We start from the raw sequence: 17,638 nt of genomic DNA, 5'->3' as shown, positions 1-17,638 counted from the left end.
TTCATTTACTTTTAATGTCACTGTTCCCTTATTTATGCAATCTGCAAGTGTTTACCTATATTTGCATGTTTTATTGTTCTGCTTTTAACTTCATAGGAGTTATTGTGCACGGCCGATTCATTTTGCGCGCTATGCATCAATCGCCATTGCATCGGTAGATAGGAACACGTCATGAGTTGTCCAGTTTCTTTAGGAAAATATTTTATCAGTGGTTATATGTTTGATTGGTGCTAATAGGTGATCATTCGTATTGTTATAGTTTTTGGATAATTACTTGCATGTGTGAATGCAATGTTCAGCCTAACTGAAGAAAAGTAGAGTACTTCTGGTTCCAGTTCACTTAAAATTACCGGATGCCGTAAATTTGGGAGAAACGGATTGGATAGTTGAACACGGTCGGTGCTAGCTCAGTCGATGTTTGAGGAGGTGCTGTTACATTTCATGTTGCCCTCTGATCCGTTATAGCCACACCTTCAGCATTATTTATTATCTCAGCGTTCTGACAACAACACTGAATGAGACAATAATGTTGCAAGCGGAGCAAGCGGGAGGGCTTTCATTCCGAAAGAACAACTAGGAAAGGAAAAGTTAGAATACAATTTTTTTATCTTCACTGCCCGATGATAGGTTACATGATGTTATTTCAATGGTTACAAAATCGAGTCAAGTTTACACAGAACGTGGCAGTATGAGCCCAGTTGTGTATAATGGCACTTCCCCTTTAGCCTGGATGCATGCACTACCCAAGTGGGAAGGATGTCTAGAAGTCATTGTATCCTCTTCTGGGGTAATATTGACCATAACTGTTGCAACAGTTGCTTGAAACCCTAGATATTGGCATTGGGGTTAGTTTACATCCAAGCTGGTCCACCACATGTTCTTGATGGCCAGAGGAGTACCATACCAGCACGCAGACTGTTAAGAGACATGTGGTATGCATGGACGAGCATTTTATTGTTAAAAAATTTCACAACGATTCTGCCTTATGACAGGTAACACATGAAGTTGCAGGGTATCAGTGACTTATTGCTGTGCTGTGAGTGTTCGCTCAATCACAACGATCGCTGACCTGAAGTCTAATGTGATGGCTCCCTACAGCATGACTCCATGCTGTGCCTGTCTAAAACATTGGAAGAATGAGACCACTCCCCAGGTCGCTGCCATATTCGCCGACAATGGTCATCCATGGTATTGTATGTTCATCGCTGAACATGTGATACCAGTCACCAGCAGTCCATGCTTCCCAATTACAGCATCACTCCAAATTCAGGTGTTTGGACTGTGGTGTTAATGGCAGTCTACACATTGGATGGTAATTCCCTAATCCGACTGCTGCTAGTCTCCAGTCAGTGGTGAGGGATGACACTGAATGTTGCGTGGAGTCCATTATTTGTTTGCAGACTGCAGACCCAGATGTGGTTACGATGTGCTTAGTGCACAATATGACGGTACTCCCTTGTCATGATCTGACGTGGTTGACCAGAACCTTGAGGACAAGTATGAATGCCCTCGCGTTCCCATGCAGTCCAAGCTCGAGCCTCTGTCACATCTGTCGTCCCACCCTTAATGAGACCCCTTTTAAATTTTCAAGCGCTGACAATGCTGTCTCTAACGGGTACGCAGCATCTCTGTGTCCTCCACTGTGGTCATCGACGTCTAAGGCTGTTCTCGCCGCTTATATACCCAACTAGTCCTGGCAACAACACTCATGTACACTTGTGATCGTTCTGCCTCTCGCAGAGAAATGCAACTCTTAAATCATTTACATACCCATCTATGATGTGTGCACATGCGAAGCTACGCATCCAATCACAGCTTTTGGGTGGTTCACTTTTTTTTGTCAGTGTCATGAAATAATTACTGGAGGGTGAGCCGTGTTCGTGCCATCTCTTATTTAACATCCTGTTTTTGCCGTACTGCCACCTCGTTATGTTAGTTTCAGTTACTTGTGCCACTGAGTTGCTGCTTTGCCTACCCGTGAGGGGCAGCAGCAGCACTTATCGATATAAGCCCTGCCGTATTATCTTTGCTGGACTGCATTTACTTCCCAGTAGTCGTGTGTCGACCAGTGAGTTGGAAACGGACGCAGCAGCAGTGAAGTCGGGGACAGAGCGCCGATGAGGCGCCGACAGCCGTACTAGCCCGACCGCTGGCGACACACATGCATTGTCCTACGGAAGGAGGTTAGAGCGGGTATGACCGATGGTTTATCGTTAGGTCGGTCGTCTCATCGGGCGACGTGTAACTGGTTCTCTGACCGCTTCTGGGCCCTTTCAGTTACCATCTTGTGCAACTTGGGTCGGTCCTTTGCTGGTGCAGGCATGTCGGTTAGCCAGTGGGCGTGTTTCCTCTGCATGGTTGGGTCCGAGACAGTGTTTGCGCCGTCGTGTGTCTGGAAGTGAGTGGGAGGCGCACCAGCAGTGGAGTCATGACGGAGCAGCAGGCAGTTGCTCGGTTAGCGTGGAGCAGCGAGGAAACCTCGGCGCGTGTTTTGGCCGAGCCCGCGGACCGCGTCCACGCGCTGTCGAACTGTGTTCTGCTGTTCCCATTCCTACGAGGTCCGTGGCTCACCGATCCTGGACACGAAAGTTAAGTTTGACTTATCTACCAGCAAGTCGCCACTGTTCGCATTCTGTCGTTCGAATTTCGCTGTCGGCTGTTGGGACATGTTATCTTGTCCGTGGATCCGTTGACAGTCGGTCGGTTTGGGTTGTCGTGGGATTGTAAATGGTTGGCCCTACTGCCTGTCTCACCTAAGAGAGCGTTAGTGTTTGAATTACAGGCCGACCCTCGAACATCTGGGCGCCCTTGTGTGTATTGCCTTATTTTTTTAAAAAAACGTTCCTGTTGTTGTTACTTGTATGGCTTCTAGCCAGTTTCGTGTTTTAAATTAGAGTTGTTTTGTCCTTATGGCCTTCAGCTTAGTTTAAAGTACTGTTTCACATAAGCCCTCTGGCATTTAAAAAAGTTTTTTAATTTTTAAGTCGTCGGCGTTCAGCCGGTTTGAGTTTCAGTTGTTTGTTCTTAAGGCTTTCAGCCTAAATTTAAGAGCTGTTTCACGTAAGGACGTTGTTATTTTTAAAAAATAATGTTTTGGAGTTTTAAGTGTTTACCCTTCATCTGATTTGAATTTAACTTGTTTACTTCAGCCTAACTGGCTCTGAGCACGATGGGACTTAACTGCTGTGGTCATCAGTCCCCTAGAACTTAGAACTACTTAAACCTAACTAACCTATGGATATCACACACATCCATGCCCGAGGCAGGATTCGAACCTGCGACCGTAGCGGTAGCGCGGTTCCAGACTGTAGCGCCTAGAACCGCTCGGCCACACCGGCCGGCTTCAGCCTAACTTAAGAACTGTTTTAGAGATAAGTCTTGCCTTTTAAATTTCTGGTTATGCTTGCATTTTAAGTTATTGGCATTAGGCCGTTTTTAAATTAAAGTAGCTTTCAGTCGGTAATTAAATCCCAAAGATTAAAGCTGTGTGTTTAAAAAATTTTTTTGGTTCTTGTAATGTTTGATCAACGAATAAAGCTGTATGTTGGAGTGTAACTGACAGCCCCTTATTTTGGCCCCTTTCCACAATTTATTCTCTGTCCTGTCCTGTGGGTTAAGCAGGGCGTCTCAGAGGGCTCGGATAATGTAACAGTGGTCTGCGCCGATTAAGTAATAGTAATAAGAATAAAAACAAGAACCCAGCCAGGTTAGAGCCATAGTTGCCAGTGGCGACTGCTCTGAGTACTAAATTTCGCATGCCATATTTAATCACGTATTTCCTCCTGTGAAATTTCGTTATTTGCTGTCCCCCTCGGCGTTTGCAGTTTCAACAGCTAGCAGTGTAGCCGAGATGAGCGACGTCTGACTGACCTGCGGAGAGCGACCTGCGCCGCCATGACGCGCTGCCTCTCGACCACCAGCTGGCAGGAGGCGCATGCGCACTCGCGCCAGCGGCACAGCCGCTTGTGGCCCTTGAGGCTGGAGATGACGCCGTGGTTGCGGCAGCGCGCACACTTGGGCGTCCTCAGCAGCCTCCGCGCTCGCCCGCCGGCTGTGGCGGCGCCGTCTTCCCCCATGCCGCCCGCGGGGATCCCCGCCACCTGCTGGCAGCAAAGAGCGCCATCCGCAGTTAGCCTCGGTCCGTAGCTGCGCGGTCTTACCTCGTTCAACAGATATACACTATTGGCCATTAAAATTGATACACCAAGAAGGAATGCAGATGATAAACGGCTATTCTTTGGACAAATATATTATACTAGAACTGACATGTGATTACATTTTCACGCAATTTGCGTGCATAGATCCTGAGGAAATCAGTAGCCAGAACAACCACCTCTGGCCGTAATAACGGCCTCGATACGCCTCGGCATTGAGTCAAACAGAGCTTGGATGGCGTGTACAGGTACAGCTGCCCATGCAGCTTCAACACGAGACCACAGTTCATCGAGAGTAGAGACTGGCTTATTGTGATGAGCCAGTTGCTCGGCCACCATTGACCAGACGTTTTCAATTGGTGAAAGATCTGGAGAATGTGCTGGCCAGGGCAGGAGTCGAACATTTTCTGTATCCAGTAAGGCCCGTACAGGACCTGCAACATGCCGTCGTGCATTATCCTGCTGAAATGTAGGGTTTCGCAGGGATAGAATGAAGAGTAGAGCCACGGGTTGTAACACATCTGAAATGTAACGTCCACTGTCCAAAGTGCCGTCAGTGCGAACAAGAGGTGACCGACAGGTGTAACCAATGGCACCCCATACGTATCATCACGCCGGGTGATATGCCAGTATGACGATGACGAATACACGCTTCCAAGTGCGTTCACCGCGATGTCACCTAACACGGATGCGACCATCGTGATGCTGTAAACAAACCTGGATTCATCCGAAAAAATGACGTTTTGCCATTCGTGCATCCAGGTTCGTCGTTGAGCACACCATCGCAGGCGCTCCTGTTTGTGATGCAGCGTCAAGGGCAACCGCAGCCATGGTCTCTGAGGAACTGACAAACGCTCTTAACACCATCCAAGAACACTTTTCGCAGATTGGAATAGGTGAAGAAAGCTAATGGAGGCACAACATCGAACTTATTGCGGCACAACACAGAAGCGCTTTTTGATCGCTTGATCACTGGAGATGACACATAGATCCTCTATGGTAATTCAAAACGCAAAAGGCAGTGCCTCTCTCCAAATGAGTCTCCAAGAAGTACAAGCAAGCAAGTTTTACATCCCAAAAAAGCGCTTTTGTGTGTTTCGTGGAGTATTTGCCGGGTCGTTCATTTTTAAGTGATGAGCCCTGGGCAAGCTGTGAATGCAGATCTTAACAGTGAACAATTGGATCGAGTAAACCAATCTTTGATTGAAAAATGCCCAGTGATTGCCAACAGAAAAGGTGTTATCCTGTAACAATAATGCAAGACGAAACCTGGAAAAGTTTATGAGATGGGATGGGAGATATTGCCTCCCCCACCATACTCTCCCGTCACTGCATCAGATTTCCTTTTATTCCAATCGCTACAACATTTTCTATGTGGCAAAAAATTTATAAATGGGGTCGATGTCCAATATGTCATCTCCAGATACTTTGTTCAGAAACCAGTGGGGTTTTGTGGATCCGGCATTGAAAATTTGCACAACAGGTGGCAATAGATTGTTGATAATGAGGGTGATTACATCAATGATTAAAAATAAGAACTTGTTAATAGCTTATCAGTTCAAATTTAATGTAAAAAAAAGAAACGACATTAGTTTCCGGTCTCCCTAATGTTTTGATACGTGCCCCAAGGGAGTGTGTCATGACACTTGCTATTTATGTTTTATACAAGTATTTATGACTTGGCAGACTGGAGTAATAGCAACATCAAACTTCTTGCTGAAGATGCAGTTATGTATTCGAGGTGTTTCTAAAAATTTCCGAGAGTGCCCTCGTAGATATCAGAAAAGTTACGTTGCACCCTAATTTCCACTTTCCAAGGAGTCTCCTTGTGCTTGTACGGAACACGCTCAGTAAGAAGCAGTGCTAGAAGTCTGCTGACTCAAATGTATTCAAAATCAGTTTCAGTTCCGCTTCAATCTCGTCTATGGTACTCATTTTACAAATGTTCGAAGCTCCTCTTGATGTTCTTCCGTGTTTGAGATTTAAAATTGGGTTGTTTTGGAAATCATCCCCATGCAAACACAATTAGGTTATTTTTGTATTTACCCAGACATGTTTCGACACCTATGTGTCATCTTCTGTGTGTCAAATACTTATTTCTGTAAAGTACAATATCAGATTTTATAATAATTTAACTGCTGTAGGCCTAAGAATTACAATATGTGCAATTTTCTTTGTTTTGTTTAGACGCTCACCTTAAAATTACATCGCTTGTCATGTGCAAAACTAGCCATGAAGAAAATTAATGCTTATTTATCAAGAACTTTTCCGTGGGTGCAGGTTATGTGCGTTTCTGCACGTACATTTTCTCGTCCTGTTGCGTGTCTGGTTGTTGTATCGAGCAACAGCTATTCAGTGCACTGTTTCCACATAGTTTTTCTCGCAATTTTCGATCACTAGTTCACCTCACATGCACTTACACAATAGATGTGATCTGAGCAGGAACTTCTGACTCCATTCTCCGGGAGAGATGTTATGTTACGAGAGAGAGAGAGAGAGAGAGAGAGAGCTGGAATGAGGGGTGGGAATGGAACCGAAAAACATTTATTATTTTCATATAGGTTGTTTGAGTATTATGTTTTATGTGGGGGAAGTGCCTTTATATAAGTCTTTGAGTCTTCCGACAGTGTTTTTGTTGCACAATGTTGTATTTTCATTCAGGACATTCTCACCTTGCATTATTGCTTTTTGTATGTGGTTGTTCTCTATTGCGAGTTTTTGATAGAAACTGTTGCTTTCTCTGAGAATCTTAAGATCAGTGTCCATGTTATTTGGGTGATGGTTCTCTGGTATCAGATAATCTGCAAAAGTGGAGTGTGTACAATCACTTCTTAGGGCTCTGAGGTTTTCAGAGTACCTCGTTCTGAAATTTCTTCGTGTTTGGCCTATGTAGACCGACCGGCATTAACTGTAAGGTAACTGATATATTCCAGTTTTGGAGAATTGGTCTGCTTAGGAGTTCCTAGTGTTCAGATTTTTCTGTACTGTGTTATTCGTGCGGAATGATATTTGTAGTCCTTGTTTCTTCAGTATGTTTCCCACCCTGTGTACTTCTTACTGTATGTTAGTGTCTGCCATGCTGTACTCTTTACAGGGTGTTCCTGGTACCCTGTGTTTGTCTGGAGTTTGTGTACTTGGTTCTCTGTTGTGGCTGGTAATTTCTTCATGTTCGTGATGTGTTCTCTTTTAATTTGATTTTTAATTTTGCTGTTCAGTTTGTTTATCATTTGTGTGTTGTACCCATTCTCTCTGGCTATTTGTTATATTGTGTTTAGTTCCTGCGTGTAGTTGAGTTTGTCCAATGGAGTTCTGTTGAGCCTGTGTAGTATGTGTCTGAAACGTGAGAGTTTGTGTGCTTGAGGGTTGTTAGAGTTTATGTGAATGGTTGTACTTGTGGCTGCAGGTTTCCTCAAAATTATGTTGGCTGTTGGTTCTGTGTATAGTGATGTCTAAGAAATTAAGTTTCATTTCCTCTTCTGTCTCAACGGTGAATTTTATTTTGGGGTGAACAGTATTTGTCACAATGTAATTTTTTTATTCGTGTGTGTTTTATCAATCAAGCAAATGGTGTCATCCACATATCGGTACCAGTATATAATCTTGTACTATTTTGGATGTATGATTTCACTGAATATTTTGTTTTTAGTGTGGTTTAGAAATATGTTTTTAAGTATACCGCTAATGGGTGAGCCCATTGGTAGGCCATCTTTTTGCAGATAGAACACCTTGATAGTGAAATAGTTCTGTTATAATATTTATGGTGACTTCTATTTCATCTGTGTGTGCACTTATGTCCCCTTGATACTGCAATGCTGATTGTTGCTTCTACTGGCTCTTGTGTACATGGATGTGATGTCGAAGGATACCTGGGTTGCTGTTGATGGTATGTTTATATCTTTTATCTTTTCTATCAGTGCACTGGTATTTTTTAGGTTTCTGCTGTTCGTTAAAGTATATAGTTTCTGTAGTAATGTGTGTAGGTGCCTAGCTAGGAGATAAGATGGTGCAGTTTTTGAAATTGATTACGGGCTTGATTGGGCAGTTATTTTTGTGTATCTCTGGTAAACTATTGAGGCTGGGTGCTTTGGGATTCTTTTGTGTCATGTATTTGCATAAGGCGGATTTCCAAAACAACGCAACTCGTCTATGGTGTCAAAACTCCGCCTTTTTAAATTCAGTTTCATTTTCGGGAAGACAAGAAACCATACCGGGCTAGACCAAGAGAGTGTGGTAGATGGGGTATAGTTATGTTCTTCTATTCCAGGAATTCCATAGCGATGAGCGAGATGTGTGCAGGTACATTTTCATGATACAGCAGACAGTCTTTGTTCTTCTCTCTCTCAGACCGTTTGCGTCTAATATCTACCACACAATCTCCTGAAAACATTGCATTAGAATTTTCCTGTGACTGTCTGACCTTACGGACAATTCCATTAATCTAAAAGATAACTGATTAGCAAATCATTAGCATTGACTATATGTTGCTGCGAAATTGGCACGTTCTTTTTTGGATCGCGGAGATGGTGTTTTCCACTTGTAACACTCCCTTATAATTTGTTGTATCCGCTCGTTCGCGGATCTGAACAGCAGCCCACATAAGTATTAATTAATGTGACCGTGTACCTAATCGGGCTGGCAATCGGATTGGACTGCTACGGAGTTGTTACATTCCATTCTGTCCTTCTCAAATGCTGTAATAATGAACTGTCTGTTGGCAAGAAGAACAGCAAACACAGCTTCACTAATCAAGACCTATATTCGTATCAAAAACACAAAAATAAGGAGACAGCCACTGCCTTCGTCATACACTGTTAATAACGGCTAATCTCAGCACAGGTTTCTTCGTTATTCATAATCGTCACACGCAAAATACAATCACTGTAATCCAACACTGCAATCCAAATAATGCCGACGCGGAATCTCAATAACGGCACACAAATATCACTGAATCACTCTAATAATATACTGTTTCACTTTCCCGTATAATACTAACACAAAGGGGTTAAACCGCGGCGATGGCCACTCCCTTTGTCGGTAATTTGTATCAACAACTGCTGGCTTCTGCACAGCTCTCCGCCCGCCTCGCGGGAACCTACAACACACACTACTGACTCAACTCTCGCTCTCGCGACCCTACACACTAATCGATAGTTGCCCTGTCGACCTGTGTGAGCGCAAACTTAGTAGTAAGGGCCTGCGGACCCCTTACACACTGCAACGATCGTCGTTTTGTTTCAGGGTCATAACCTTACACCTAAGATTCCTCGATAGTTACGAACCTGGATAGGAAATCTGGGTCAACAACTTTTTGTAATTCAGTGCATATCTAAACCTTACGGTCTCGTTAGTCGGCGTTCCAAAGACGAGGAATGAAATTCATCTCATGGCTAAGTCCTTCAGCTACAATACGTTAACATACCCTGTGAGAAATTCCAACGATTTCATAAACATAATGGACTGTTTTCCTTCTGTCTTGTGATTACTTTGGAATTTATTTTCGAAGTTGCACATGATGGTTAGCTCGCGTTTTCATCATGCTTCTCAGACACATGGACATCTTGACATCACTTAAACCACTAAAGTGCTCTTGCTTGTCTCAGCCGAGGCCTCCCTCTACTTGTGGTTTCAGCTGTAGCTTTGCGGAAAACAAAATTTCCAAATTCGCGGACTTACTAGGACACAGTATAAAGAAATCAGCAACAACCTTCGTACCGAAGCACTCACCACGTACGCGAAGTGACATACTAGCAGTAGGGATGGCAGTTATTACTGAAACAATCGAGTTTCGTTTACACCGGTTCTTTTCGTCTCCAAATAAAGCTGACTGTAAAAATCCTTGAAAGGACTGGTTTCTGAAACAATCGACTTTCGGGTTTTTATTACTGTTATTTGCAGTTATAAACGCAGTCTTCGAACAAAGATTGAAATTCCTATGAAGGTGAAGGAGTGGGAGATTATGACTGATGGGTTGAGGCTGTGACAGAAAATGGTTCAAATGGCTCTGAGCACTATGGGACTTGACATCTGAGGTCTTCAGTCCCCTAGAACTTAGAACTGCTTAAACCTAACTAACCTAAGGACATCACACACATCCATGCCCGAGGCAGGATTCGAATCTGCGACCGTAGCAGTCGCGCGGTTCCGGACTGAAGCGCCTAGAACCGCTCGGCCACCGCTGCCGGCGCTGTGACAGAAATCGGTCTCATCGTACCCAGCGAAGATGGGGTAGGTGAAGGAGACGGGCGCGGCAACAGCGAGAGCGAAAGGTCACAAGTTGATTTCCCTGCATCGTCACTTTTGGATGATATCAGTTTTTCAGCGTGAAGCAAAGACAAAGTTAGGGATTCAGTTATTACCCCAAGTTTATAGTTATAGTGACGGCTCTGTGCACATTATAATTCGTCCAGTCTTGCCTTCATGACCCCTACAAGAGAAATACGTAGGGGGTTGTTGAAGTATGTGCCAGTTCGGTTCTTTCAGTATACCCATGATTCTGCCCCGCAGGTCAAACAAACCTGTGACCGTGTTGTTCTCCTATGTATATGTTGAATATCCCCTGTTGGTCATATCTGCTATGGATCCCACACACTACTGCCATATTCTAGAATGGGTCGCACGAGTGTTTTGTAAGCAAATCTCCTTTGCAGACCGACTACATTACTGTACTGAGACTTGGAACACTTAAGCCGTCAGCACACGGACCATGCATCCGAACGTTGAGCGTTGAGCGTGCCAAGTTCAACGTGCTGATGAGCGCTCAGGAACGATGCGATTTGTGCATACGGTATACGCGATCGCAACGCACTCCAGCGGCAGTTGAGGGATGCTTCTAGTTCGTAAATCACACTGTTTACTCAACGGGCGCGCGTAAATTTCCCACGTTAGCTCTGTTAAAACGCGCATTTCCTCCATCGTCCACGAAAAGGAGAATGCCATGTCCAGTCAGGAAGAACACAGGCTTATAAAAGTGCCATTACAAATAGTGCGGTACGAATTTGGAATACTTCTCCCCATAATATAAACATTATTTCGTCATACCTACATTTTAGTAAAACCCCAAGGTCAGTCTTACTTGATCACTGTTCCTGCCCAGCAGCAGAATCTTTGCAACGTGTGAATTACGAAGCGTAAAAGAAAAAGGAGCAAAATATCTTTATACAAGTAGCACAAGCTGTCCAATAGATTAAGTAAATCGAACAGTCACCCCTCAATAAAAAAGGAAGAAAAAAAAGGATGAACTTATATTTACATAACATCAAATATTATAGTATGTATTTATATTAAACTAATAATAAAGCATCAGAACCTAATAAAACGCGAATGTTAGGAAAAAAGTTTGGAAGTGTGAAGATGCGAACCACCGCCCCAACAAACAAATCAACATATATATATATATATATATATATTTTTAAATCTCATTTTGTACGCGATGTTCGTTGTATCTGCTCGGGGCGGACGTCGTAAGATATCCGTTTAAGTTCGTTGTTGATTGATTAGCTCAGTTTTTTTTATTACAGAGGGCTGCTAACCCTCTGACCGAACACGCTGAGCTACCGTGCCGGCGACATAGGTCAGTGACACTACGCGTTACGCTGAACCAACAATACACCCCTTGTATCTAATCATAGTATACTAGCCTTTGCTGAAAACCTTAATCGTAGATATGTTACTAATTGCAATATAATTATAACAAATTGTAGCAAGAACAATGCGTTTTGGGTGGACCTTCAGTGTGTCGCTGGCTTCAAGTAGCCTGCTCTCATAATACGCAAGTTACAGTTATTCTTTTGCCACGAATATGATGTTTCTCATTATTGTTTTGGAACGAATCACACAATTAACAACGGGTTTTCCAGTGAATCTCAATTTGCTGGTGCTCAGAAATGGGAAATACACATATAGAGGTTGGAATGAATGCCAATATGGCGCCTCACAACTCTGTACTGAAGGGAGACGGCGTGCATGTGACGTAGGTGGCGCTGTGCCACCTCATTGGTCAACGCCCAGACGCACGCTCAGAATATCTGACATGCCAGATATTGCTCTGCACGTTCGGAAAGACTCACGAACGTACTATTCCATGCTGTGACGTCAGAAACTCGGCACGCTCAACGCTCAACGTTCGGATGCACGGTCCGTGTGCCGGCGGCTTTAGAGACTGCTGGTGTTTGTGCACCAGCAAGTGATCACATGGTGTGCTTCATCGCGTGTCATCCACCCTGATGCCACCCACGCTGACCAGAGGCCCACCCCACGGGCATCGCCCAGCCGCGGCAAAGGCCACCTGGCAGGATGGCCATTGCTGGGAGTCCTGATGCTCCAGCGTGACGGGCATCTACTCCCTGGCATACGTGGGGAGTTACAGGCGCAGGCATCAGCAGAGCGTGTAGACGGATCAAGAAGTACACACCAGTACCACGAGAGGCCACCAGCACACAGGCACAGCTCGCCAGCCGCCTCCCAGCTTCGACCAGCTGCCTCCAGGTGGCGCTCGCTAATCGGGACTAGCTTCTGCTTCCGCCTCACGTCCACCTGCGCGTCGGATTCATCCGCCAATGGTGATACCAGCCGCCAGAAGAGCACAGTCAACAGCGCACTACTTCGCTTTTGCCTAGAATGCTTCCGCCAACATACACAAGAAACGACGTGCTGTCAGCACTCTCTCAGGAATACTGTGCCAGGAATTCCTGCAATTCTCCGTCACAGTTTCTGCTGTTCACACCAGTCCAGTCGCACCTCCGCCACAGTTCCTATTGTTCGCACCAGTTCCATCACAGCTCCGCCATATTTTCTGGAATTACGCTGTTGTTTGTTGTTGTTGCGGTCTTCAGTCCTGAGACTGGTTTGATGCAGCTCTCCACGCTACTCTATCCTGTGCAAGCTTCTTCATCTCCCAGTACCTACTGCAGCCTACATCCTTCTGAATCTGCTTAGTGTATTCATCCCTTGGTCTCCCTCTACGATTTTTACCCTCCATGCTGCCCTCCAGTACTAAATTGGTGATTCCTTGATGCCTCACAACGTGTCCTACCAACCGATCCCTTCTTCTGGTCAAGTTGTGCCACAAACTTCTCTTCTCCCCAATCCTATTCAATACTTCCTCATTACTTATGTGATCTACCCATCTAATCTTCAGCATTCTTCTGTAGCACCACATTTCAAAAGCTTCTATTCTCTTCTTGTCCAAACTATTTATCGTCCATGTTTCACTTCCACACCTGGCTACACTCCATACAAATACTTTCAGAAACGACTTCCTGACACTTAAATCTATACTCGATGTTAACAAATTTCTCTTCTTCAGAAACGCTTTCCTTGCCATTGCCAGCCTACATTTTATATCCTCTCTATTTCGACCATCATCAGTTATTTTGCTCCCCAAATAGCAAAACTCCTTTACTACTTTAAGTGTCTCATTTCCTAATCTAATTCCCGCAGCATCACCCGACTTAATTCTGCTACATTCCATTATCCTCGTTTTGCTTTTGTTGATGTTCATCTCATACCCTCCTTTCGAGACATTGTCCATTCCGTTCAACTGCTCTTCCAAGTCCATTGCTGTCTCTGACAGAATTACAATGTCATCGGCGAACCTCAAAGTTTTTATTTCTTCTCCATGGATTTTAATACCTACTCCGAACTTTTGTTTTGTTTCCTTTACTGCTTGCTCAATATACAGATTGAATAGCATCGGAGAGAGGCTACAACCCAGTCTCACTCCCTTCCCAACCACTGCTTCCCTTTCATGCCCCTCAACTCTTATAACTGCCATCTGGTTTCTCTACAAATTTTAAATAGCCTTTCGCACCCTGTATTTTACCCCTGCCACCTTCAGAATTTGAAGGAGAGTATTCCAGTCAACATTGTCAAAAGCTTTCTCTAAGTCTACAAATGCTAGAAATGCTAGAAATGTCCTTAATCTTTCTTGTAAGATACGCTACAAAGAACATTTCCAGTAGTCCTGTACAGAAGACTACAGCTCCAACTTAGTGGTAGCTTTTTAGAGAGCAATAGCAACAGTCTACTATGAGTATCTTTGTAATACTTTCATCAGTTGTATGGACTGCATCAGACTGCCAAATGACAGCAACGTCATTTACACTGAAGCACCAAGGAAACTGGTGTAGGCATGCGTATTCAGAGATATGTAAAGAGGCAGAATACGGCGCTGTGGTCGTCAACACCTGTATAAGACAACAAGGGTGTGACGGAGTTGATAGATCGGTTAATGCTGCTGCAATAGTAGGTTATCAAGATTTAAGTTAGTTTGAATGTGATATTATGGTCGGCGCACGAAGGATGAGACACAGCATCTCCGAGGTAGCGATGAAGTGGGCATTTTCCCGTGCGACCATTTCACGAGTGTACCGTGAATGTCAGGAATCCGGTAAAACACCAAATCTCCAACATAGCTGCGACTGGAAAAAGATCCTACAAGAATGGGACCAATGACGACTGAAGAGTATCGTTCAATGTGACAGAAGTGCAACCCTTCCGCAAATTGCTACAGATTTCTTTTCCGGACCATCAACTAGAGTCAGCGTGCGAACCATTTACCGAAATATCATCGATATGGGTTTTGGGAGCCGAAGGCCCACTAACGTACCCTTGACGACTTCACGACAAAAAGCTTTACGCCTTGTCTGGGCCCGTCAACACCGACACTGGACTGTTGATGCCTAGAAACATGTTGCCTGGTCGGGCTAGTCTCGTTTCAAATTGTATCGAACATATGGACGTGTACAGGTATGGACACAACCGCATGAATCCATGGACCCTGCATGTCAGCCGGGGACTGCTCAAGCTGGTGGACGCTCTGTAACGGTGTGGGGCGTGTGCAGTTAGAGTAATATGCCACCACCGACACGTCTAGATACGACTCTGACAAATGACACGTGCGCTAGCATCGTGTCTGATTACCTGCTTCCATTCATGTCCATTGTGCATTCCGACGGACTTGAGCAATTCCAGAATTGCCACGGAGTGGCTCCAGGAACACTCTTCTTAGTTTAAACACTTCCGCTGGCCACCGAACTCCCCCGTCATGAACGTTATTGAGCATATCTGGAATGCCTTGCAACGTGCTGTTGACCTCGTACTGTTACAGATTTATGGACAGCCCTGCAGACTTCATGGTGTCCGTTCCTCCAGCACTACTTCAGACATTATTTGAGTCAATACCACGTCGTGTTTCGGCAGTTCTGCGTGCTCGCGGGGGCCCTACACGACACTAGGAAGGTGCACCAGTTTGTCTATCTCTAGTGTAGTATCATTGTATCAGATAGAGGACATGAAGTGCCATGCACCAAACTGTTACCAAAGTTAAGTAAACTGTGTATCTTAACAATTAGTAAACATTATTGATCATATCTTACTGTGTTGTCATATCTGTTCTGGTGCCATCCTGTCAGGCAAGTGTATAATTACATTTTGCTAGCGTGTATAGTGCCACCTTAAATTAGAGCTATAGTGGAAATACTCTTTCTGCTACCGCGCGTGACTGGGCTGAACCAATGGTATGACTGAGTTCAAGATCCCACATTTACCTCAGAACCGATGTCTTACAACCTGCTTTACCTCCGACTGGTCCTACGTCATAGTTCCATTTCATATACAAACAAATTGTTATGTGCAGGCATTTGCATGAGGTGCCGATTTCGAATACATTTCTATGACGTACATAAGACACATAGCTTCTAAGGAAAGATTTTTCAACATGGTAGAGGTATTAGAAATTTCTCGTAATAAAATGTGCTTTCCAAATCATATATTAAATTAACAGCGTGAATATGCATATAATTATTGTTTTAATATTTTCGAGGAGTGGCCTGCATAATGTCACAGCCTGTCTCTATTTGTTGATTTGTAGTGTAAGAGACAGAAATAATAGTGTTTCCTGTGCATATTTGAAGAAAAATTCTCCTCGTGGCCCATCTACGATCTGTCAAAATATAACAGCAGCTGAGTAGAAGACTAGAGAGCACGCCAAAGCAAAAGAGATCCCTGGAGGTTGCATAAACGCCGTCGGTGGACGCTGCAACGTCCAAAGACATTTTTGTGTTTTACTCTGTGCAACACAATTAAAAGGGTCATCTTTTCGGAACCCCGTAACTGTGTCTCCCGCAGCGACGCAGAAGTCTGAAATTGGGTTCACAGGCTCCTACAACCTTCCTTTGTAATGGTTGGTTGGTTGTTTGGGGAAGGAGACCAGACAGCGTGGTCATCGGTCTCATCGGAGTAGGGAAGGATGGGGAAAGAAGTCGGCCGTGCCCTTTCAAAAGAACCATCCCGGCATTTGCCTGAAGCGATGTAGGGAAATCACGGAAAACCTAAATCAGGATGGCCGGACGCGGGATTGAACCGTCGTCCTCCCGAATGCGAGTCCAGTGTCTAACCACTGCGCCACCTCGCTCGGTTCTTTGTAATGTGCAAAAGCGTGGCGTCCTGCAACATCACCCTCGGACTCTGCGATGCTTAAACATAATGATGTCACTCTGGCACCAAATTTCACCACAGTTCTGGGCAGCGCCGCAGTGGACGTGTTACACGATGAGAAGGTCGTCACACCCCCTCTCACTCATATTCCGTCCTGAGGAAAACATTACAGGGACGCCGCCGGCCAGAAGCGACATTAAAAGGCCTCAGGCAGTGGCGTAAAGGTCGTCAATGAAACCAGTCCTTCCTTTGGGGTCTTGATTCCCATACATTTCGCTGTCAAAACGATAGGTCGCAATGCGATGGGCAACAGGGCTAGTTTCTTGACAACCTTTCACTCTGCTGACACTCCCTGTTCAAAATGGCTCTGAGCACTATGGGACTTAACTTCTGAGCTCATCAGTCCCCTAGAACTTAGAACTACTTAAACCTAACTAACCTAACGACATCACACACATCCATGCCCGAGGCAGGTTTCGAACCTGCGACCGTAGCGGTCGCGCGGTTCCAGTCTGTACCGCCTAGAACCGCTCGGCCACTACGGACGGCACTCCCTGTTCAATTCAACCCTTCTCTAAGAGCACTGAGGGGCTATAAAACCCTTGAATATGATGCGACCGCAATTTAATGTTCTGGTAAAGAGGGTGGAACCTCTAGGGATCTTTAAAAACCATTCGACGAAGTCCGAAAGTAATCTGAAGCAGCAAAGGTTGTTTATGCTTTTGCAACCGTCCTGTTTCGGACCTTCATGTGGCGTGATCATGGGAGTGTGACACTGACATATGCGAAAGTAAACTGACAATGGTCTCTCTCTCTAAGACCTTTTGGGACGATGGTGTATTAAAGTGAACGTCGACAAGTGCGAAGCAGTTCTGTCCACACGCAGACCGAAATTACTGCGCAAACATCAAAACTGTCGACAGGTAACGCTACATACATTCCCAATACGTTTCCGAGAGAAACTCAGATATCTCTGTCTGGCTGGACCGGAAACTTACATGGGAGGGACCACATTCAATACGTTGTCAACATAGCGCACACGAGGCTCA

The 17,638-nt window shown here is 44.8% G+C and overlaps 1 protein-coding gene across 1 annotated transcript in view; it reads right to left on the bottom strand.

Annotated features, from left to right (window-relative positions):
* Positions 1-17,638, bottom strand: part of LOC126262703 (doublesex- and mab-3-related transcription factor 2) — a 113,263-nt gene that overhangs the window by 67,592 nt on the left and 28,033 nt on the right. Inside the window, exon 2 of the mRNA XM_049959482.1 lies at positions 3,871-4,100. Coding sequence (XP_049815439.1) covers positions 3,871-4,076 — 206 coding nt within the window. The 5' untranslated portion in view covers positions 4,077-4,100. The remainder of the gene's footprint in view (positions 1-3,870; positions 4,101-17,638) is intronic.

This window comes from Schistocerca nitens, chromosome 6, assembly GCF_023898315.1.
Source record: "Schistocerca nitens isolate TAMUIC-IGC-003100 chromosome 6, iqSchNite1.1, whole genome shotgun sequence".
NCBI lineage: Eukaryota > Metazoa > Arthropoda > Insecta > Orthoptera > Acrididae > Schistocerca > Schistocerca nitens.
The sequence above is the reverse complement of the archived record's forward strand: the minus strand, read 5'-3'. Positions and strand labels throughout refer to the sequence as shown.